This window comes from Macaca nemestrina, chromosome 15, assembly GCF_043159975.1.
Source record: "Macaca nemestrina isolate mMacNem1 chromosome 15, mMacNem.hap1, whole genome shotgun sequence".
In the NCBI taxonomy this organism is placed as follows: Eukaryota; Metazoa; Chordata; class Mammalia; order Primates; family Cercopithecidae; genus Macaca; species Macaca nemestrina.
In genome coordinates this window covers 89,404,000-89,426,208 of record NC_092139.1, presented here as the reverse complement: position 1 = coordinate 89,426,208, position 22,209 = coordinate 89,404,000, and the positions used below count along the sequence as shown (strand labels likewise).

General features: G+C 50.8%; 1 protein-coding gene and 1 long non-coding RNA gene across 3 annotated transcripts; one reads left to right on the top strand and one right to left on the bottom strand.

Moving 5' to 3' along the window:
• Positions 1–1,560: 1,560 nt before the first annotated feature.
• Positions 1,561–9,550, bottom strand: LOC105498519 (immunoglobulin lambda like polypeptide 5). Its single transcript, XM_071080106.1, is given in 3 exon segments — positions 1,561–2,022; positions 3,601–3,722; positions 9,115–9,550. Coding segments are annotated over 3 exon segments (690 nt in total). The 5' UTR covers positions 9,363–9,550; the 3' UTR covers positions 1,561–1,702.
• A 4,469-nt stretch (positions 9,551–14,019) lies between these two features.
• LOC139358681 (uncharacterized) lies at positions 14,020–22,085 on the top strand. 2 transcript variants are annotated; one of them, XR_011613936.1, is made up of 4 exons: positions 14,020–14,416; positions 15,199–15,351; positions 17,173–17,292; positions 20,977–22,085. It is a non-coding gene; the product is annotated as an uncharacterized lncRNA (long non-coding RNA). The 2 variants fall into 2 exon arrangements; XR_011613937.1 differs by lacking the exons at positions 17,173–17,292; positions 20,977–22,085 and adding an exon at positions 16,146–17,134.
• The last annotated feature ends 124 nt before the right edge of the window (positions 22,086–22,209 follow it).

Here is a 22,209-nt window from a genome sequence, read left to right as displayed (position 1 = left end):
GCCTGATGTGCTGGAGGCAGAGACAAGGGGTCTGAGAGTACCCAGGCACTGAGGACTCACCAAGACAGCTGGTGTCTCCACACCCAGGAGGCCAACATCATCTGCTGCCAGAGACACTGGGATGAGTTGAGAAGTCTCTGAGATGAGGCAGCAGGTGTACATGGGATTGGGTAGGGAGGCTGCACCGTCACGAGCTAGGGAGGGAGAGGGTGCTCCGCAGGCAGGAGGGTTTGTGGGATCTGATTCCTAACGGATGCCAGGCCTTGCCTGGAGCTGTCAGCCCACGTTCACTCAGCTCTCATCTAGCCTGACCCAGCCCTGAAGCTCATCCTGAATTCGACTCTGACATAGCCTCCTCCAGGCAATCAATAGATGCGGAGCTTGGATTGGTGACTTTTCTCATGTTCTCTCAATTTCCCCACATCCTCCTGCTCCTGCAGGCTGACCATCATCAAGATCCATCCACAAACCAGTCAGAAACTAACTCTACGTGGGCCTGACTTAGTAGTTCACACCCTTCATGCTTGACGTCCAGCCCCACGCTAGTGTTAACCTTGAGCCTGATCCCCAATCCACAGCCATGTGATCACACACCTGTAGTATCTTGTGCATCAACCTCACCCCATATTCCCCAAACTAGTTCCAGGAAGCGCTGGTATCTTTCAGAATATTTTGGGTCTTCTAAAGGTGGAGAAGGAGATCACCATGCTTTTGGATATGCTATGGTTCATCATATTAAACTGGTTCCCTAGTTCAGGATTTGTCAGTGTGTTTCCTCAGCGAGTGTGCATTGTGGAAGCCTTACAAAGACACCTGCATGATTCCTCTCCCAATGTTTTTACGAGTTCGCAATGGCGGCACAGTTATTTACCACTCACCCAGTAAACACTCTCCTGACTGGTTCCTCGTATGCAATGGGGAATTTCGGCTTCTGTTCCTGCTGGTACCGTGGTCTTGAGTCAAAGGTGTCCTTTTTCCATTATTGCTCCCTCTAACCCACATCTGGTCTCCGGGGATCCCCTTCATTTCTCCTGAATCTCCCCACAGGGCCCCAGCAAACTTCCCACTGGGCCCCTGTCCCTTCCCAGTTGGGCAAAAACTGCAGGACAGTTTTCTGCCCTGGATTGCAGTTCCCACTGGCACAGGGAGCTCACCCGGTTCCCTGGCAGGTTGGGTGGGGTGTGGGATGATGGTGACATGGGATCTCACCTGGAACTGCCCCCTGTCCCTGAGCGGGGACCCTTCAGCCCAGACACATGACCAGATACAGATGGCACATTAGAAATGCTGGGTTTTACATGATCAGGTCTTTGTTGAGAAGTAAAATTGAGGAAGGTGTGGGACTGGTCTGAACTGATGCCAGGCTGGTGGCTCAGGGGTACAGTGGAGAGTTGGGGGAGGGGTGACTGGGAGAGGAAGGACCCTTTGGGGAGATCACTCGGGGAGGCTGTGAGCCTCCTCCCCTTTGGTAACTTTGACACTGGATGCAGAATTCCCTGTACCCCACACTAAGATCCCCGGGAAGACTAGGAATTTAAGAAAAAATGAGATGAAACAAGATTTCTGATTGTCAATGAGAATATTTATTGAGGGATTCATGAGTGCAGGGAGAAGGGCTTGATGCCTTGTGATGGAGAGAGAGAGACCCCTCCCCTGGGATCCTGCAGCTCCAGGCCCCCATGGGTGGGGTAGGGGTGGGAACCTATGAACATTCTGCAGGGGCCACTGTCTTCTCCACAGTGCTCCCGTCGTGCGTGACCTGGCAGCTGTAGCTCTTGTGGGACTTCCACTGGTCGGACGTCAGGCTCAGGTAGCTGCTGGCTGCATACTTGTTGTTGCTCTGTTTGGAGGGCGTGGTGGTCTCCACTCCCGCGTTGACAGCGCTGCCATCTGCCTTCCAGGCCACTTTCACGACTCCCGGGTAGAAGTCACTGATCAGACACACTAGTGTGGCCTTGTTTGCTTGGAGCTCCTCAGAGGAGGGCGGGAACAGAGTGACCGTGGGGGAAGCCTTGGGCTGACCTATGTGGACAGGGAAGGGGGTGAGAGAGGGCAGACAGAACACTGGGGTGTTGTGGAGCCCCTCTCTCTGTCTAAAGTCTCTGGGAGGGTTTACAGTGGGGCCGTCCGGTCCACTCGGGGTTCTCTCCTTCTCTCCTTTCCCCGTCCTTTCCACTCATGCCCTGTGGAGGGCAGATAGCTCTGTACCTTCCTAGGAGCCCTCCCAAGTCACCTTTCCCCGGTGTCCTGGTCCAGCCCCTCTCCTCTACAGCCTCGATTTCCCCATATACCCAGGGCAGGCTGTGTTCCTTCTCTGATCTCTGGAGTCTGAGTTCAGAATGTGGCCTTGACCCCTGGATCCCTCATTTCCACCCCTAGACACCCCCTCCACCACCCACTTTATTCTTCCGGGACCTAGAGCCTCCTCTGAACTGTGGGTCCCCTGCTCAGCCCGTAGGACTGTCCTGGCAGGCAGTGCGTGGGGAGGCCCAAGCCTGCTTTGAACTGGAGCTTTCTACCCTTCACAGGCACCGGGCTCTGCCCCCGCCCGGCCCACTTGGCTCTCCTGGCAAGGAGTGGGCTCCACCTAGACAAGCCTCGGGGCTCCTCTGAGGCTTTGAGATGTCTCCTGTGTCCACGAGCCCGACTACAGAACCCTTCCCCTCAGCTGGTCTTGTGGTTGCCCCCCTAGACTATGAGACTCAGCAGCCCCCTGGTCCACCCCAGCAGCCTCTGATGACCCCAAACTTCGCGTGGTAGCCATGGAGTTCTCTGCACCCCTTATTTGCTCCCCTGTGGTCATCTCCTGAGTCTAACATGCCCTTTGAGGCAAGCAGGAGTCCGATCCGTGAACGGAGAAACACCGAGCCCCAGAGGTGACGGGGCTCCAGGGACAGACACATCTCTGCCCTAAGACACCCTCTCCTTTCTGGTGACTGTCCTGGGAGGGTCGGATTCTGGCACCTCCCCCAGTCTCACCCATCCTTCTGTGTCCCCATGTCCTCATGACCCAGCACAGACCACAGAGTTGCAGCCTAGACCCAGAGCTCTGTCTGTGCCCTCCACTCGTCTCCGCTTGGGGTGACCCCTGTGTCACCAGGCCCCCATGTGGCCCTCCCAGGCTGGATAGGCATCGAGTCCTCAGCCTAGACCCTCAGCTGTTCTTGGGGCTACTCCCCTAGACTATGAGACTCAGCAGCCCCCAGGCCCACCCCAGCAGCCTCTGGCCTTGACCCCAGGGGTCACTGGGCAATGTCCCTAAGGCCACTGCAGGGCCCCTCATCAGAGCCAGACTCTGTCCCTCACTCAGACATCTGCCCTGGAAGAGAGGAGGAGCCCTGACCCTGCCCAATCCCAGCTCAGGCCCCGGGACCAGGCTGCATCCAGCTGTTGGAACCTGAAGGCAGCTGCTCCCACTGTGGGGGCCCTTCCTGCCGGTTACCCCGAGACTAACGCGCCTCCTCCAGGCCCCATGGAGAAAGGTAGGGGTCAGTGCTTAAGGCTGGGAGGACAGATGGAAGGAAGCCCCAGAGAGAGAAAACAGATTTTCCAGGGACAGCAGAGGGTGAGACAGTCTGGGAAAGGTTGAGATCCACTTACCTAGGACGGTGAGCCGGGTCCCAGCACCGAAGATGTAACACAGTGACTGAGGCTCAGACCAAAACCCCCGGGGCCAGCACCTGGGGTCTGCTCCCTGGGGGCTGGGCTAGAGTAGGAGCCTGCTGGGCATGACGGGCACAGGGTTGCAGTAGGCGGGGCTGGGACCTAGGCATGAGGCAGGGGGGTGGCCAGTCCCCCAGAGGTTTCCCCATGCCTGTCCCCTGTCTAAGGCAAGTGCCACCCACAGCCTTGGAGTCAACCCAGTGTGTGTCCTTCCTCTCTGAGGCTGTCAGTGCTGATGACAACACTGGGACCAATAGGTCCCAGCAACTCCCAGAGTGACACATCCCCTCCTGTGCAGTGTGGCAGAGGAGTGCTGAGTTGGCTTCGACCCGTCCAACCTCGTCTGACCTCATTTAAAGGGCCTCTGAGTCCCCCACATGAGTGTCCCCAGTCAAGCTAGGCTGGCTTTCTCCCTATATTGAGAACACTGGGTCATTCCTGACTCAAGTGGATAGTCCTCTGCTTTCTACCCATGGAGACGCAGTTCAGTCCCACTTTGTGCTTGAAGCTTTTTCTGATCTCTCAGATCATTCTTTCCATCTACCCATCCATTCAATTGTCCATCCAGCTGTTCATCTGTTCATCTGTTTGTCCATCCATATATCACCTATCCATCCGTCCATCCATCCATGCATCTGTCCACTCATTCATCCAACAACAGCTCCCAAGCATCCATATGTGTCAGGTACTGTTTTTATGCTGGGACATGGCAGGGTCGCCTGGCTCTCAGCCTCATCTCTCCCTCAAATCTCTCTGGTTAAGGCCAACAGTGCTTTGTCCCAGTTCAGTCTGCAGTTCTTCCCCAGTCCCCTTAGGTCTCTGCAAGAAGTTCTTTCTAGTCACTCTCTCCTCCTTGGTATCGGAGACTGCCCCCTTTCCTCCTCGGCTTCCTTTTCTCTCAGGCCCATGCCCAACTGCCGACTCCCGGATCCCCATCCTGGGTTCTGCTCTCTGTATTCTCCTAATTTTCTCTGCATCTGACCCTCATTGTGCACACTCACAACTGTCCAGGGATCTTAGATCCCTATTTCCAGCCCTTACCTCTCTTCTTGGCTCCAGATTCACATATATTCTGCCTCCTCAACTTACGTCTGCTTGGATGCTCTGTAGACACCTCCAACTCAATAGATCCCAACTAAACTTATTTCCATATAACGTTGCTCCTCCACAGAGTCCTCACTTCAGCAAGTTACTCTTCAAGCCAGAGGCATGGGGACATCGCAGAATGCCTTCCCCTCATTGTATTGCTCTCTGTCCTAGACATCCTAGCATGACACAAGATACCATTAACATCCCCCAGAGAAAAAGAAAAACACCGAGGTCACAGGCTAAGAGTTCATGATGGCGAGAATCCTCAGACTTTTCCAAATCTGATTTTATTTCCCATGGGAATTTATTTACATTGCAAGATACCCATTGTGACGGGGCCAGCAATTTTCATCTCAGCAGCAGGTTGTATTTAATACATTTGTATTTAAGACGTGTGCAGAAGATTTTTGAAACAATTTAATATAATAGTAATATAAATTTAACACTTGTTTCTCATATAAAGAAAGCAAACATTTAGCATTTTATTAAGTTACTGAAGAAAACTTTCTTAACGAATATCTGCCCAAATTTACTGCAACCTTCATATTTAAAGGCAAAACATTTGAAGAGTCAGAAACAAGGCAAGGTTGTCTAGTCTCACTTTTATTATTCAGCATATTCCATAGATTCTAGCCAATGAAATGACATAAAAGGGGGAGAAGAGGATGTATAAATATTAGGGAAAAAGAGAGAAAATTGTTTTTGGCAAATGGTGTGATAGTTGACTAAACACACACACACATACACACACACACACATACACACACACACACACACACACAGAATCAGCTGAAGAACTGCTGGAATTAATACAAGAGTTAAAGTGGCTGGATACAAGAGTAACATACAGAAGTTAACAGGGTTCCTTGCTATAGAAATAGTAATCATTTAGGATATGAAATTGGGAAAAAATTTGTAACTTCAATAAAATTATATTTACAAATGCTTTATGAATAAAAAACATAAAGTGTGCAAGATTTGCATGAATAAAATATTAAACCACTTCTCTGAGTGAATGGAGAGTACGTCATGTCTCTGGACAAAAACACCACTGAGCATTATAAATATAGCAGTTCTCAAATTAATCCCATATTCTGTGATATTACAAACATAACACCAAAAGAATGATTTTTGAAAATTAGGGAACCGATTCTGCAGTCTAACTCTTAAGAACAACGGGTAATAGACATGACTATTTTGAGAAAAAGTAACGATGACAGGTTCTTTCCCTACCAGATACCGAACATACTATAAAGCTAAAATAATCAAAACAGTTTGGGTGCGGGAATAGATCAATAAACCAAGAGAACCACAGAAAGAATGTAACAAATCAGTAATGTAGTAGTTGAGGAAAGCTGCATTTATATTCAACAAAGGTGTGATGATTGACTTTCCTATTTGGAAGATAAGGTTTTATTCCTACATCCACAAAAATAAACTCCAGGTGAAGTAAAGAAAAAGAAAACCAATAAAACACCAATACACCAAAAGTACCACAATAAGATAGAAAAATGACTTTATAATACTGAAATAAAGACAACTTCCTACACATGGTGGAGGTCACAGAAACCATAAAGAAAAGGTTAAACCAGTTCGACACATAAAAATTTACGACAGTTTTATAGTGGGAGACCCCATAAACAAAAGACCCATAAAACAGACCAGGGAAAATTATTTACAATGCATATATTAAACAAGTGGCTAAAATCCCAAATATATCCCAATATATTATAGATATATAAAAAGGTGAAAACAACTGAATGGAAAAGCGGGCAATATGGTGACCACAGATGAAATGAAACCAATAAATAAAAATATAAAAAATAAATTTCACCAGTGATAAAATACACAATAAAACAATAAACACATTCAATTTTGCATTGTTGGCAAGAATGTATGAGAGAAGACACTACCACTCACCAGAGTGAGTGGACACAGACTTTTGGAAGCACCACCTATAACATTTCAAAAGTACGTCCTCTGATCCAGCAATTCCACTTTTAGGCATCTATCTTGGGGAGATATATAAGTGCACTTTGCACACACACACACACACAGGAATTTCCACTGCAGCATCATTTGTCATTTAGATTTTTTAGTGGAAATAAATCTTGGCTCATCTAAACTTTGCTTATAAAGCAAAGTTTATAAGCAGTGGATGTGGTTAATCCATATGGACTGATACAGAAAGTGTCAATAATAGATTAAAAGTTGGTAATATGCAGAATATGGCTCTATTTTTGCAAAATAAAATCCCAACACCAACTCTGTGTGTGTGTGTGTGTGTGTGTGTGTGTATTTTCAGGGACACATACAACACAGGAGAAGTTCTGGAAGCATATTGACCAACCTGACAGTGGCTATCTCTGGGAAGAGGTGGGAGATGGTAAGAAGAAGCACTGTTTTTACTTTATATACTTATCTGCTTAATCTTTTTTTTTTTTTTTGCAAGAAAGAGTAATGTACAAAAGTCATTATATTTTGTAACGTACTCATTGCAAAAAGAGTAATGTATATGAGTACATTACTCTTGTATTAAAAATGGTATTAGAAGAAATGTCTCTTTTTGTGAACAACATCACAAAACCAGAAAATTATAAAGCCACATTAAAATTAGGGGAAATCCCACCAGCCAGCCAGACACATCATTGACATTTTTCTATGTTTTCAGACAGGTTTTTGAAAAGGTATATATACTTTAAAAACACAGTTGGGCCAGGTGCAGTGGCTCACACCTGTAATTCCAGCACAGGGGAAGTTGAGGCGGAAGGATTGCTTGAGCCTAGGAATTTGAGACAGGCCTCAGCAACATAGTGAAGCTCTTTCTCTAAAATAATAATAATCCTAATAAAAATTCGCCAGGTGTAGTGGCCTGCAGCTGTAGTCCTAGCTACTCAGGAGGCTGAGGCTCGAGGATCATTTGAGCCCTGGATGTTGAGGCTGCAGTGAGCTGTGGCCATGCCACTGTACTCCAGCCTGGGCAACAGAGCAGGACTCTGTTTCAAAACAACAACAGCAACAACAACCGCCAAATACAATTGCGTTTTTTCACACCCTTTCAGATATTTGGGTTATTTCTAGTTTTCTCCCATCATTAATAATGCTAAGCTAACACACTCTTGTTATAAACATTTGGTTACAGCTTTGATTATTCCCCTCCCCGCCACACCCTTAGGATAAATTCCTAGACGTGGAATTGCCCAATTTAGATAAATACACTCTGTTTTTTGACTCGCTGCCTATTACTAAAATGGTTATACATTTCAACGCCCATAGACAGTCCCCGAGAGTGTCTGCTCCCCTCTGCTCATCCCTCACTTCAGCTTCATGCTCTCATTTCATAGGAAACTGGGCACCTGGGTGCTCTGGATCTGTGTGTCCTCCCCACCCCACGACTTCCTCCAGGCTCCCCACCTACCCTGGACCTGGCCGTCACCCCCTCTCCTCTCTCCTCTCTCCTCTAATCAGTCCTCATATCAGCCTCCTATCCAGTGCTAATTTTTCCAGAAACACAAATCTGACTCTGATAATCAGTTTCCTATCTAAATCCATCCAAGGACTCGTCCTGGACTCTGGGGATGGGGCACGGATCCTATGGTCTTCCTTCCTCCCCTTCCCAGTCACCCAGGAGCTCCCAGCTTCATCCTGTGCTCTCCTCTCCTCTGACGCTGCTCTGTCTTTTGGGGGCACCCATCACCAGTCAGTGCCCCTTGATCTGTGAGACCAGCCTGGGCATCATCCCAGAGGGAGCTCTCCTCTCCCTTTATTGCTCCAAACATGGGCCTGTTCCGATGACTGGACAGCTCCCCTCGGTTCAGCCCACCTTCCCTGTGTCCCTGAGCCTGGCCCCAGCAAGCATTTATGTGCAAGTCGGTGAATGAACAGCTTTGGGGGAGACCAAGCCAAGCCCTTGCTGCCTTCTCCAGGGAATGGCCCCTGCCCTCACAGGGCAGGAGGCACATGGGCAGAGAGGAGGAGGAGGAGGAGGAAGAAGAACAGGCCTGGGCATCCTGTGGGGATAGTGACCATCACCCCCTGTGGACGTCCTGTCTTTGCCTCTGTTCCTGCCCTACCCAGAGGACTAGGACTAGGTAATTGAGGCACTGACCCTGGTGCAAAATTTAAGTAGGGTTAGAAAACCCAGAAATCAAGAAAAATAATATCTTAATATGATATTAAAAACAATAATTCAAACAAATCTGTGATGGACCAAATATCAACCCATTAGTTAAAGCCAGTGTCTGCCCAGGCCCCTCTTAGGGGTTAACCTTCCTCCTCACTCCTCTGGCTTGTCTCCCCTTGGTCACCTTTCCCAGCTCTGCCGCAGGACCCCCACATTCCCTGAAATCTCTCGCTCCTTACCTGCCCCACAGGCTCTGTAGGCTGGATCGGCTGCTTCCAACTGAGGCTCCAGGGTCTGGGTCCCTGCTCTGCGGTGCAGCCATTGGGTACAACAGGCCATGGGTGACGATGGCCAGACCCAGCAGCAGCAGGGGCCAGCACTGCCTGGGACGAGGACCCAGCTCCTCAGGGGTCTCACGACCCACTTGGCCTGTCTTGGGTCTATTGGCCCTCAGGGTCAGGGGCACCTCTGACCCGATTTGCAGCATGGGCTCCCTGGAAGGCCTTGCCCAGGTCCCTCTCGCCAGCAGGGCTGTTACAGTGCGCCCCAGTCTGTTGGCTCTGTCCTCTCCCTGGACTGGCTCTGGTCCCTGTCCCTAGCCCAGGCCCTTCGTCCATGGCTGTTACCCCTGGGAATCTCTCCCAGAGGGGCCTCTACCAACTGCCCTGATGCGGTCACAATGCAGGGCTCAACTGCCTCCCACTGCAGCCGCCTGCCTGGCCCCGCCCCTGGGGCCCTGGGCGGTGCACACCTGACTCACTTCCCTTCCCCGTTTCCCAAAGGGCAGCCTGGGTCTGTGGAGCATGTCCCTAGGGCCTAGAGAGCTGCCCAGCAGGAGTCCCCAAGGGCTTGAGCTCAGGGTGTTGGGGCTGGGGCTGGAGCTGTGGCTTCTTTTCTGATCAGTCCTCCAGGCTGCGTGACTGCACACTGCACTTCAGCCAGTTGGGACCAGCCCTTTCTTGGCTAGGTTAAGCCCGGCCAGCTACCCTGTGGCCCTTTCTTGAGTCGGGCAAGAGCCCTGCAGGGAGTGATTCTATATCCTTCAGGCAAGGAAGAGTTGCGAAATCATAAATGTGGAGTCTATCCAGACCTAGGTTACCCCGGGCCTCTGTTTCCTTATCTGTAAAATGGGGAGAGTTCCTCTGCAGCATGAAGGTTGTGAGGGTTAAAGAAACTATGTGTTTGCTAAGCACTCAGTGGGTGTTGAACAAATCCTGGTTCTCTTTTTGTTGTTCCTTACTTTGGGATTCAGAACAACGTGTGGGGCATCATTGAGGCAAGTGTCTCTGTTTTACAGGTGAGAAAATTACCATCCAGAGAACATGAATGCAGGGCCCAATGTCATTCCTTGAGTAGGGAGCAAGCTGCGCTAGGATCTAGGAAGGGGCTCGTCCCCTGTATTTCTATTCATCTGTCCACCTAGAATACTCGTGTCTGGCTCCATTCAGCAGTGGTGGAGGAGGAGAGGGCTGGCGGTTGCTTTGAGTTGGGGTCCTTTTTGACTATGATATGGGAATATGATGCATAATACAGTAATAATAGCAATGCTTTTTAGCCCTGGTGCTTTACAAGCACTAATCCTGGCAGCTAAGATTATCTACTGTCCCCCACATTTGAAGATGAGGAAATGCTGCTTAGGCTGATTCCCTACTTTTTTAATGTCACAGGGCCAAGAGGCGGTAGGGCTGGAGTCGGAATCTGAGGCCTGGTCCTTGCATGACACTAGGGCGTGCTTTCCTGATGATGACATAGCTCTCCGGGTCTAGGTGGTAACATCACTGCTTGGTGCATGGGAAAACCCAGAGCTCATCACAAAGGAGTTGCTCAATTAAACATGGACTAAATCTGGTTGAATAAACCTCTTTTGCTTCAAGTGGCCCCTTGTGTCATTAGCATTCCTTTACCCCCCATTCACCGCTGCCATCTTTTCTGTTGCCCCTGAGAACCTAGTATAAAAATGTTTGAGGAGATCTTCAGGACCCCATACTCCGGTGAGAAAGGCCCCTGCTCCGTCACTTACAGAACTGCAGTGAGGGTCTGCCCTCTTGCTTTCCAGTTACTTTTTCTGCCACAAAATCTTTAAAAATATCTGCTCGAGTTCGGATATGCAGCCCCCTAGGGCTGTCAATGTTTTGTTTTAGCAACTCTCAGAGGAGCCTTGTAGGACTTCCTAAAGTGAATTTCCTGGGAGGCCCCTTTGAGAATTGCTTGGTTCATATTTTGAGTCAGATACTCCTTAACTTCCCTCATACATTTGGTGACAATCAAGCCAGACATTTTTGAGGGCTATGGTAACAGATAAATTGCCCGAGACTTCATTTCTTTGATAAAGTTGATGGTTGTTGGGAGACAGTGGCCTGCTATGGATCTCTGCATTTCTGCATGTTTCTCGGGCAAAGGCACTGATTGCCTTTCTTGTGGATTATCTTTGCAAGGATGTTTGTAGGGTGAACAACCTTGGAAGGTACAGAGAGTGCCTCTCTTTGGAGCAAAAGGCAGATATGCTTACTGTAAAGTATAAAATGTTTAAGATCCCTGAGCTCTGGCACGCAGATGTCACCTGGCCTTCTTTGCATCACCTTGTGGAACTGGTGCAAGACAATGCTGATACCTTGGCAACTGCTCTTGCTGTGAAAGACAGACTGTCCATTGTTTCTGACTCAGGAATCTTGTATCTTCTGCCAGCATCTATGACACTGTGGCAGGCTTACATTTTAGTCTGCAAATAGGATGAAGTCTCAGACCCTTCACAGTTCTTGAAGGTGATGATAATGAGGAGGAGGGGGAAGAAAGAGATGAAGTTGAGGATGGTGATCATGACTTAATGGTTCAACTCATCGAATCAGTTTTCAAAGATCTCCAGGCTGGATCTTTATATGTATTGCTTGGGCAACTTTTGAGGCCCAGGCGCCTGGGGGCTGGATTATACAAATAATCATCACACATCCCTGTCCTTGGAGATAGGCAAGGCACTGATCTGTAACGTTGTGTAGGTGCCCTAACAGACATCATTCAGGGCACAAGGGAGGGCCCTAGGAAACCCCTGGTCCAGCACACCTTCTCCTCCACCGGGGAGCTTGGCCTGTTCCTGCCTCTGTTCTTGGGCTCTTTGTGTTATGGGGGCTGGGGAAGGGTCTACCCTGAGGGTCTAGGCTGAAGCTGCTCCCTCCCAGGCCCTCTGTGGGTATGACACTTACCCACTGCTCAGGACCCAGAAGCTGTGGCTCCTTCCAGGGAAAGTCCCAGGTCTTGGGGATAAAGAGGGGCTGTCCCTAAATGTAGCATCCCCAGCTGCTGCCCCTACCCCCACCACTGCACCTGCTGTGGCCTCTGGGCAGACGTCGCCACCGCAGACCACATCCTCCTATGGTGGTTGTAGTCGGAAATCCGAGTCTGGCCGGGGGCCCTAGAGGACTGGACTAGGCCTCCCCAGCAGGTGCAGCTGCAGCTCTGGCCACCCAGGCCTGCCCCCTGCCCTCCTGGACTGAGATGTGGAAGGGCTGGATCCAGGCCTGGGCAGAGGAGGTCAAGTCCAGCTGTCCTGCTTGGTGGACCCCCTGCTCAGGGTCTATGGTGCCTCTGCAGAGCCCTCTGGGTCCCGCCCTGGCCCTTCTCTCTCAAAGCAGAGGGGTGTACCCCATCCAGTTGCTTCTACTCTGCTCCATGTCTGAGGGTGTCCCCCACCTTGGCCTCCTGCTGGTCAGTCCCCTGCCCAGTCTGCAGCACCCACGTCCCAGAAACTCTACCTGCAAGCACTGCAGACTCCTCTCTCCCAGGTCCAGGGATCCCCAGCTCCCCACTCCCCACCATCCCCAAATTCAAGCTGGCTGGTCTTTCTTGTCTCATCTTGAGCTTCTCACTGTTGGGATCTGGGAGAGTCTGAGGCACAGGATGACAAGTATTGGCTGAGGAAGTGACAAAGGTTCTGGATCTCTGAGTCCCTAGAGGTAGAAGCTGACTCTGCAGCTCCTGATCCCCCTCTGAGGAGTCCTCAGGAACCCCAAAGACCCCAGCTCCTCTGGTGATCCTGGGTTGCAGCCTCCACCCCAGCTCTCCTCCAGGAAATGGGAGAGATCCCTGCTCCCTTTGTAGATGTCACAGAGTAGACTTGTCAACCTGGCAGGGAGGCCTTCTAGCTCCTTCTACTGATGTGGAAACAGAGGCTCAGAGAGGGAGAGTTTCTTGCCTGAGGCACACAGCGACTTGGTGTAAAGACTGCACCCCGGGACTTACTAATAGCAATTAGAGAGCTGGGAGGACCAGACTTTTTGGACATGGGGTGGAGCCAGCCTGGAACTGGAGGGTGGAGTTTTGGGAGGTTTCTGTTCTTTAGCCTCCACCAGCTGCCTGGAGTGCAGCTAGAAGGGGAGAGTCCAGTAGGGGGCAGAAGAGACCAGGAGTAGAAGCCTGAGCACTAACCAACTGGAGCTCTTCAGAAGAGGAAGGTGGAGACCCAGGGGAGGGCTCTGGTGGCCGGGCAGAAGGGGGTGCAGGAGCCTGACTCTGGGTTTGCATTCCCGTGGTCACTCACTCACCTGTGGGACTGTGGGTAGGACCAAGAGGGAAACCACTGAGACAAGTGAGTCAGATCCTGAAATTTTGTGCATTGTGGGTTTTTTGGGCGTTAATTTTGATTTTTGAAAATATTGCATTAAATATTATTGATCTGGGTCACTACGTTTTTGGATGCTCTTTTAACTTTTGCATTCAAGGCGAATGAATGATGGCTGTCACTTGGAACTCCAGGAAACCAGTCTCTGGAGACATGCACATAGAGGCTGTATATCTGACATACAATCGTAGAGCCCTGAGTCCCGGCTTGAGAATATCATACCTCCAGCAGTGAAGGGGCCAGCTGTCCCACTCAACACTGTGTCCCCAGTCACCTGACGTGGCACCTGGCACATAGTGGGCCCTTCATGAGTATTTCTTGACCAAATGAATAAATGGACCAGGATTCAACACCAGGCCTGTCTAACCAGAACCTCTTCCCTCTACACCCAGGCACCTGCAGCTTGGGAAGACCCTCAGGGTTGGACTCACTCATACCTCAGATGACCCCCAACTCTTCCCTCTGCCACCTCCTAGGGAAGGGGCTGTAGAGCATCAACTCACTGTGACATCACCTACCCCTGATACAGGCCCCGAGGCCCGAAATCTAGGTGACACTTAGAACTTCCTAGGTCTCTCTCCCCTGCCTGGTACGAGGAGTACTCCAGGCACATCAACCACTGGTGTCCAGAGAGGGGAATCTCTGTCCTTGTTGTCCCTGAAGTCATTTTTCACAACTGGAAACATCTTCTGTCGGGACCGAGCAATAAGACCCCTGAAGTCACTCTGACCCCCGCTTAAGGGGTCCGTAGGAGCCTTGAACACCGCAGCTCCTCTGATGATCATGGGTTGCAGCCTCCACCCCAGCTCTCCTCCAGGAAATAGGAGAGGTTCCTGCTCTCTCTGTAGATGTCATGGACTGGCCCACCTGGCAGGGGGTCTTCTAGCTCCCACTACTGATGAGGAAACAGAGGCTCAGAGAGAGAGAGAGTGAGTTCCAGGGCCCTCACTACAGCCCTGGAAAATGCCCGTCGCTGATTCTGGTGGGCAGACTAGCTGAGGCACAGGGAGTTTAGAAGCAAATCTAGTGGAAGTGAATGGGCAAAGGGAACTAGGATTTCAGACTCCCAGCCCGGATGTTGGAGTTGGCCAGGGAGATGCAGTCAAGTGGGGTCTAGCCAGCTTGAAGTCCATATGCCAACAGCCTAGGTCACTGTGGGCTTGTTTCCCAGCTAGGGTCAGAGAGCCCACCTGGCATCTCTCAGGGGGATTGGGATCTCTACAAATACGAGACACAGGGACTGGCCTGGTTCTGTAGGGAAGGTTCTGCAGCTGGTGGGATGGAAGCTTCTGCCCAAGTCTCTGGGCCCTGGCTGCTCTATAGAGGCTGGGCATGGAGCAGAGGGAGGAGTCAGGGTGAGCACAGGGAGGAGACAGGAGATGAGGCAGCAATGATGGTGCTGGGGAGCGGAGGGGAAGCCCCAGTAGAGGGAGGAGGAGCCTGGAGATGCTGCTGGGAAGGACTGGACCAGACTTCCATCCCTCTAACCTTGGCTCAGTCCAAGCAGCAGGGAACCCTGGGAGGCCAGTTCCCTCCATCTGGATGGTCCCCCAACACCACTTGGGGAACCCTTGTGTGGTCGTTTCCATCAAAAGAGGGATGACCCCTGTGGGACTGGGCCAGCTGAGCCCGCATCTCTCATCCCTGCTCATGGATTTGGTTGTGTCTAGGGATTTAATAAACTCCTTTCTCTTCCATTATCACTTTTCAGCCTGCAATGAATGTTTGTGCTGAGGACTCAAACCAACTGTGTCAGTGTTAACTGCTGGTTCCAGAACACACTTTCCCAGGAGGATGAGGTACATGTAAACAATAAAGAATGTCTCTCATTGCTTCAGGAAATTTCTGAAAACCAATTATCCAGGTAAGTGGTCTGCTCAAGAGAGCACACAGTTCTCACCTAGGTAAATTGCTCCCTTATCTAATGAATATTTATTGATCAAGACTTGATTCAAGACCTTCCCTTCTCTGTGTCCACCAGGCTGTGCTATGATAGCACAGATAGGCCGCAATTCTAATAGGTTCCTTCCTTGTAAGACCTGCCTTTAACTGCTCACGTGCATATCCTGAAACCTCATAAAACCTTCCATTGCCCTGTGCCTTCTGAGACACTAAAATGACTCCATCCTAGGGCTGGTCTCCTTTGATACTAATAGACTTGGTGCTACTTAGATACCAGGATTTCTGAGGTCTTTTGGGAGCTGGCATTTGATCATCAAAGTGACCAGCTCAGTTTACTCTGGGATAAGCTGAGCCTAGAGGTGGGCAGGAAATTGCTCCCATCTCTCGGGAACATAAGGGCAGGGACAGGACTGGAAACTTCCATTCCACATGGAAGGCTCCCTCCTGCTCAGTGTAATGGGGCAGGAGAGAGGGCAGGGCCTTGTGAACCAGGTCGAGGGGGCAGGTTTCTGTCTCACTCCGCATCTGTCTGTGTCACTGTGTGCAGTGCTGCTGTCCCACGCCTGACAGTATTAGCCTCATCCAGAGCCTGGGTCCTGCTGATGGTCAGAGTGGCCGTGTTCCCAGAGTTGGAGCCAGAGAATTGCTCAGGGATCCCTGAGGGCCACTTGCTATCTTCATAGATGACCAGCACAGGGGGCTGGCCTGGCTTCTGCTGGTATCAGTGAGCATATTTATCCTCCAATTTATCTCCAGAGCAGGTGATGCTGGCTGGCTGTCCTGGGGACACTGACACTGAGGGTGGCTGAGTCAGCTCATAGGCGGCCATGGAACCTACAGGAGAGAAAAGGGGAGAGAAAAGGCTTGAAACTGAGGAGCCGAACTCCAAGAAAATCTTCCCACGTGCCTGGCCTGGACACAGCTCCAGGGATGAAAGAGCGCTTAGGGCAGTGTGAGCACAGGACCACAGTGTGGGGGAATTTCAGCCCCCCAGCCCATCCACCCGCAGCAGGTTCTTGAGCATCCTGCCCACCACAGGCAGGGCCCTGCTGAGCTCAGAGTCAGAGCCAGGCTGGACCCAGAGCCCTGAGACCGGACCAGTGGCTGGGACCCGAGGGGCAGCACCTGTGCAGTGAGCGAGGAGGCCGAGGAGGAGAGGGGTCCAGGCCATGACTGAGGCACCTCCGATGCTGCTTCCCGAGGCCCAGGCTGGGCAGATTCTTCCAGGCCTCTCTTGTCCCCTTGCTGGAGAGAGTGGCCTGTGTTTGGAAATCAGCAGTCAGGGGTTGCTGCGGGAGGAGCTGTGTGGTTTCCAGAGAAGAACTCAGCCCCAAGGGACACAGAGGAGGGGGGGCACCCTGAAGGCCCACCCTCAGCACACAGAATTCTCATTCTCCTTCTGGCCCCAACATCTGGGTTGACATCACCACTGTAGGCTGTGTTCTGGCTTCACTCCTGAGCTGATCTGGCCATGCAGAGCTCTGACAGGAATTCTGTGTGCGTTTTCCAGGTTGTATGATGTGCTGCCCCTGTGGCCATTCCTTGTCCTGCATGGAGATGGCCAGGGACTGACTTACAATGGTGACTGAGGGATTACTCTGAGACCTAAGGTCCTTCCTGTGTTGGATACTAGCTCAGAGTAATTTGGGCAATTTAGGACTCCAGGGGTGTCCTGTCCTTAAATATTTTGTGGCAAAGTCCACATGTCAGGTGTAGCTCTAGCTCCCCCTCTGAAGGGCACTTTTCAACCCAGTGCAGTGACCCTCGTGACCCCACTCTACAGGTGACACCATAAGGCTTGCACATGTGCAGGGACCTGCCATTGCTTCTGAGACGTCCTTCCCACAATCAAACATCATCCTTGTCATATGCACATGGAGTGTTGAAAGACCCAGGAGTTGCTGTAAGTTCCTGGCCTTGGCTGTGAGCTTCTGGCATAGGGCACAGGTGCTGTGCCTCAGTATCCCCAGTGTGTGGTCAGGGTTGGGTATAGCTTAGATGCTGAAAGAGTCTTTGCTGTGTAGCCGAATGAGGAGGCTCTCAGAGCAAACAGGAGGGAGATGAAACACATGTGCCCACGGGGGTAGGATGGCGTTTGTGGCACTGACAGCGTTTTAGCACAGAAGAGTGGGCCAGTGTGTGGGGGGAAGCAAAGTGGTGCACCTGTCTCAAATATACAACATCGGCCGGAGACAGAGCTGAGAAACACCAAGCCTGGAGAATTTGTACCTCAGTGTTGAGGACAATGCTGTAGAAAATGACAGCTTTCTGTCTAGTCTGAGGTTGTGGTCACTGACCCTCCCTGCATGTCCGCATCTCCTTGTCACCCAGGTCCACCCCATCTCCAGGTGGCTTTGCCAGGTGACTCTGTTCTGTCCCCTGGTGGCTGCTCCACACTGGCTGCTGGAGGCTTAAGGGCCTCCTGAGTCTAGGTGTATAATCAGATCTGCTGTGGAATCAGGTCTGTGAACTGCTGGTGCCAATGGAGGAAGTTTTTCTCTTCTCTCTGTGACCCATACCTGCCTCAATACCAGGTGCGAGGGGTGCAGGTTACCCATGACAATATGAACATGAATATTTGGAAGAGGAGGGGAAAGGTCCACCTGAGGCTGTCTGCACATGTCTCTGGATGGTGGGTGGTTATAGGGGTAATACCAGGGCTTGGCACAGAGGGTGGGGATCACAGGACTGAGGGACTAGCTTTTACTGGTGCCTGCTCTGGATGCAGGGCCAGTGTACAGTGGTGACTCCTGCACCAAAGTCAGAGACAGAACATCCACCCAACAAATGTTTATCCAGACCCACTGTAGTCTGGGACACATTGCATGCGGGAATTCAGCAGGGACAAGACATGGCCTTCTTGAAGTGAGCTGTTCATTGTGCTGGTTTGGCCGTGCAGGAAAACTGGGTTTGCAGACCCAGCAGACAGTCCCTGTCACCTTCCACCTGAGCATTGTCTTTTATATTCACTGAAAAGACCAGTGCCTGTGATTCCCAGGTCCTGCTCAGCTGGCATTGACCATGTGGCTCAGGCCTGATCAGTGAGATGTGAGGTCAGTGGGTGAAATTCTTCTTAGGAAAGCTTTGCTCTTGCGAAAGAGCACTGGGTTCATGAGGCCCTTTTCCCCTTGAATATGGGAGCGATAGCTGGAGGTGCAGCAGCCACCCTGAGGTCACACATCAGCAAGGATGAAAACAAAGCCGACATCATAGGGGTGGTGGAACAAAAAGTGGGGAGGACTCTGGTGTCTTCGTGAAGGTGGTGGGTATTGCAGAGAGAAATACGCCCTTAGCTGTTTGTGCCTCTGTTTTTAATGTGTGATTTTGTGGTAAAAAAGCATCCATGACCAGTTAAGTAAATAACTAACACAAATCAGTTAATAAAATTAATAATAGGCAAAGATTCCTACAGTTGTAAATCCTATGGGGATAATTAAAAAGATTTAGGCAGAAAATAACAGGCAGGTCGTATTATAATAAGAGCCTGGGGACACCTTAATGGGGAAGTGTCTCTGGAACTGCTGTCAGGACTGATAGAAAAAAACGAGTCCCGGGATCTGTGTGGGGAATCGTGGAGTCAGGCTGCTGTGGAAAGAGTCTGGTGTGTGTGAGGACCTGAGAGGACAGCAGCAAACCTGAAAGGGGTCCCGGATTCAGGCTATTTAGGCCTATTGTGCCATTTTAACAAATTGGTACTTTGGGAGCAGGAGTCATGTGTAGTCAGGTGTGGTGAGGGGAAATTTCCAGGTAATTAATCAGATTCTTTGTCAGTTGCTTAGCACATATAGGGGCCTCCAGGAGTGTTATGGTTTCCAGAGAAGTGCTCAGCATCAAGGGGCACAGAGAGGGGAGGGGTGGACCCTGCATACCCACCCTCAGCCTACAGAATTCTCCTTCTCCTGCTGGTCTCATAGTGTGGGCTGAAATCTTTACTGCGGGCTGTGTCCTGGCCTCACTCCTGAGCTGGTCTGGCCATGCAGAGCTCTGAGGGGATTTCTGTGTGCATTTTCCAGAGAATCTGATGTCCTGCCCATGTGGTCGGTCATTCCTTGTCCTGCCCAGAGGTGGCCAGGGAGTCACATGGCCACTGTGGAATTATCCTCAGGTTCTTCCGCTGTTGGATCCTGGCTCAGGGGTGATGTGGGTAATCTAGGACTCCAGGGGTGTCCTGTCCTTAAATAGTTGTTGCAGAGTCCAGATGATATAGTTCTAGTTCCCCCTCTAGAGAGTACCTTTCGAGCCAATGCAGTGGCCCTAGTGACCCCACTCTACAGGTGACACCATGGGGCTTGCAGATGTGCAGGGACCTGCCGTTGCCTGTGAGTGGTGGTTCCCAGAAAAAACGTCACCCTTGTCATCTGCACACAGAGTGTTGAAAGATCCAGCAGATGCTGTGCGTTCTGGCCTTGGCTGTGAGCTCTTGGCATAGGGCACAGGTGCTGTGCCTCAGTATCCCCAGTGTGGTCAGGGTCAGGTACAGCTTGGATGCTGAAAGAAGTGTTTGCTGTGTAGCAGAATAGAAAGGCTCTCAGAGCATATGGGAGGGATATGAAACGCACGTGACCACGAGGGAGGACGGCATTTGTGGCAGTGACAGCGTTTCAGCCCAGAAGAGTGGGCCAGTGTGTGGGAGGAAGTAAAGTGTCTGCATCTGTGTCACACATGCAACATCGGCCAGAGACGTAGCTGAGAAACATAAAGCCTGGAGAATTTGTACCTCAGTGTTGAGGACGATGCTGTAGAAAGTGACACCTTTCTTTCCAGGTCTTAGGTGTTGGTCGCTGACTCTCCCTGCATGTCAGCATCCCCTTGTCACCCAGCTCCACCCCATCCCGACGTGACTCTGTTCTGCCTCTCCTGGGTCCATGTATAGAATCAGAACCTGCTGCTCAGGTCCTTGATTCCCTCATTCTCCCCTTGGGACTGCCAGCCCCAGGGGAGAAATTCCTCTTCTCTATGTGGCCCCTGCCTGCCTCAGTACCAGGTGCAAGGGGTGCAGATTGCCCATGACAGTAGAAACATGACTATTTGGAAGAAGAGGAGGCAGGTATACTTGAGGCTGCCTGCACATGTCTCTGTGATTTTGGGGGTAATACCAGGGCTTGGGACCGAAGATGCAGGTCACAGGACTTAGGGACTGGCTGTTACTGGTGCCCGCTGTGGATGCAGGGCCATTGTGCAGTGGTGGCTGCTGCACTAATGCTTAGAGACAAGAGAACATGAACCCAACAATTGTTTATCCAGACCCACTCTGGTCTGGGACATGGTTCATGCTGGGAATTCGGCAGGAAGAAGACACTGCCTTCTTGAAGTGAGTTGCTCATCATGTGGGTTCGGCTGTTCAGTAAACACTGGGTTTACAGACCCAGCAGACAGTACCTGCCACCTTCCACCTGAGCACTGTCTTGTATATTTGCTGGAAACACCGGTGCCTGTGATTCCCAGGTCCTTTTCAGCCAGAATTGACCATGTGGCTCAGGCCTGCTCAATGGAATGTGAGAGTCAATGGGTGAGGTGTTTCTTAGGAAAGTTTTATAAAGAAAAGAAACCCATTGGATTCATGAGGCCCTTTTCCTCTTGGCTATAGGTGTGATAGCTGGAGCTGGAGCAGCTAGGTCTTCCATCAGCAAGGATGAAAACATCACCAACGTAACAGGGATGGTGGAATAGAGAATGAGAAAGACCCAGTATTTTAATGTAATTGGCGGGTATTGTTGCAGGGAGAAATACGCCCTTAGCTATTTGTGCCTCAGTTTTTCATATATGTGCCTTTGTGGTATAAACACATTCCTGATCAAGTAGAAAACTAATGAACACAAGTCAATCAATTAATAAAATAATGACAGGCAAATAATCCTACAGTTGTAAACACTATGCAGACAACGAAAAGGAATTAGGCAGAAAATGACAGGCTGTCTGTATTATAATAAGAGCCTGGAGACACCTAAATTGCAAGGTGTCTCTGGAACTGCTGTCAGGACTGACAGAAGAAACGAGTCCCGGAAGCTGTGGGGGGAATGACAGAGTCGGGCTCCTGTGGGAAGGCTCTGGTGTGTGTGAGGATCCCAGAGTACTCGGCAAACCTGAAAGGGGTCCCAGGTTCAAGTCAGTTTAAGCTCTTTTAGCTATTTTAATAAAGGAGTAATTTGGGGCAAGAGTCATGTGTAGTTAGGTGTGATGAGGGGAAATTTCCAGGTAATTAGACAGGTGGTTTGGAGGTTGCTTAGCACATAAAGAAAATCCCAAGACAATGCTGCTGGGACAGGGACAGGGGAGGCCCTGGTGGGTTAAGCCCAGCCTGCTGATCCCTCCCTAGTTCACTTGGGGCTGAAGATCCTCAGGGTAGTGGTTTCTGGTTCCTCCAGTCTACCTGGTGCCCACCATGCAGCTCTGTGGGGACCCACATTGCTGCCTGTGCCTCTAGTCTTCGGTCAGCTGTCTGGGATTCCATGTGGGTGAGTAGCACTGCTTTCCTTGAAATTCTACAGATCTAGGACCTGGGAGCACAGAATCCGCGAAGTGCACTTGACAGAGAAGGAAAGGAACTGAGAGGGAAAGTGATAATCACATGATCATTTGGGGAGGAGAGAAAAGGGAGGACTACAGAGGCCCTGGACCTGTAACAATAACATCTCTTGGGTCCAGCATGCTAGGGGAGGGAAAATCCTCAGCCCAAATTGTCAGGGTCCCTAAGGAGAGCCCTTCTCCCTGCCAGCTCTTTCAGCTGCCTGTAGGGGGCGCGCCTGCCACACTCTGGGTTGAAAGGGAGGGGAAAGACCCACACTCTGGGTTGAAAGGGAGGGTCACCAATCCAGGAGCC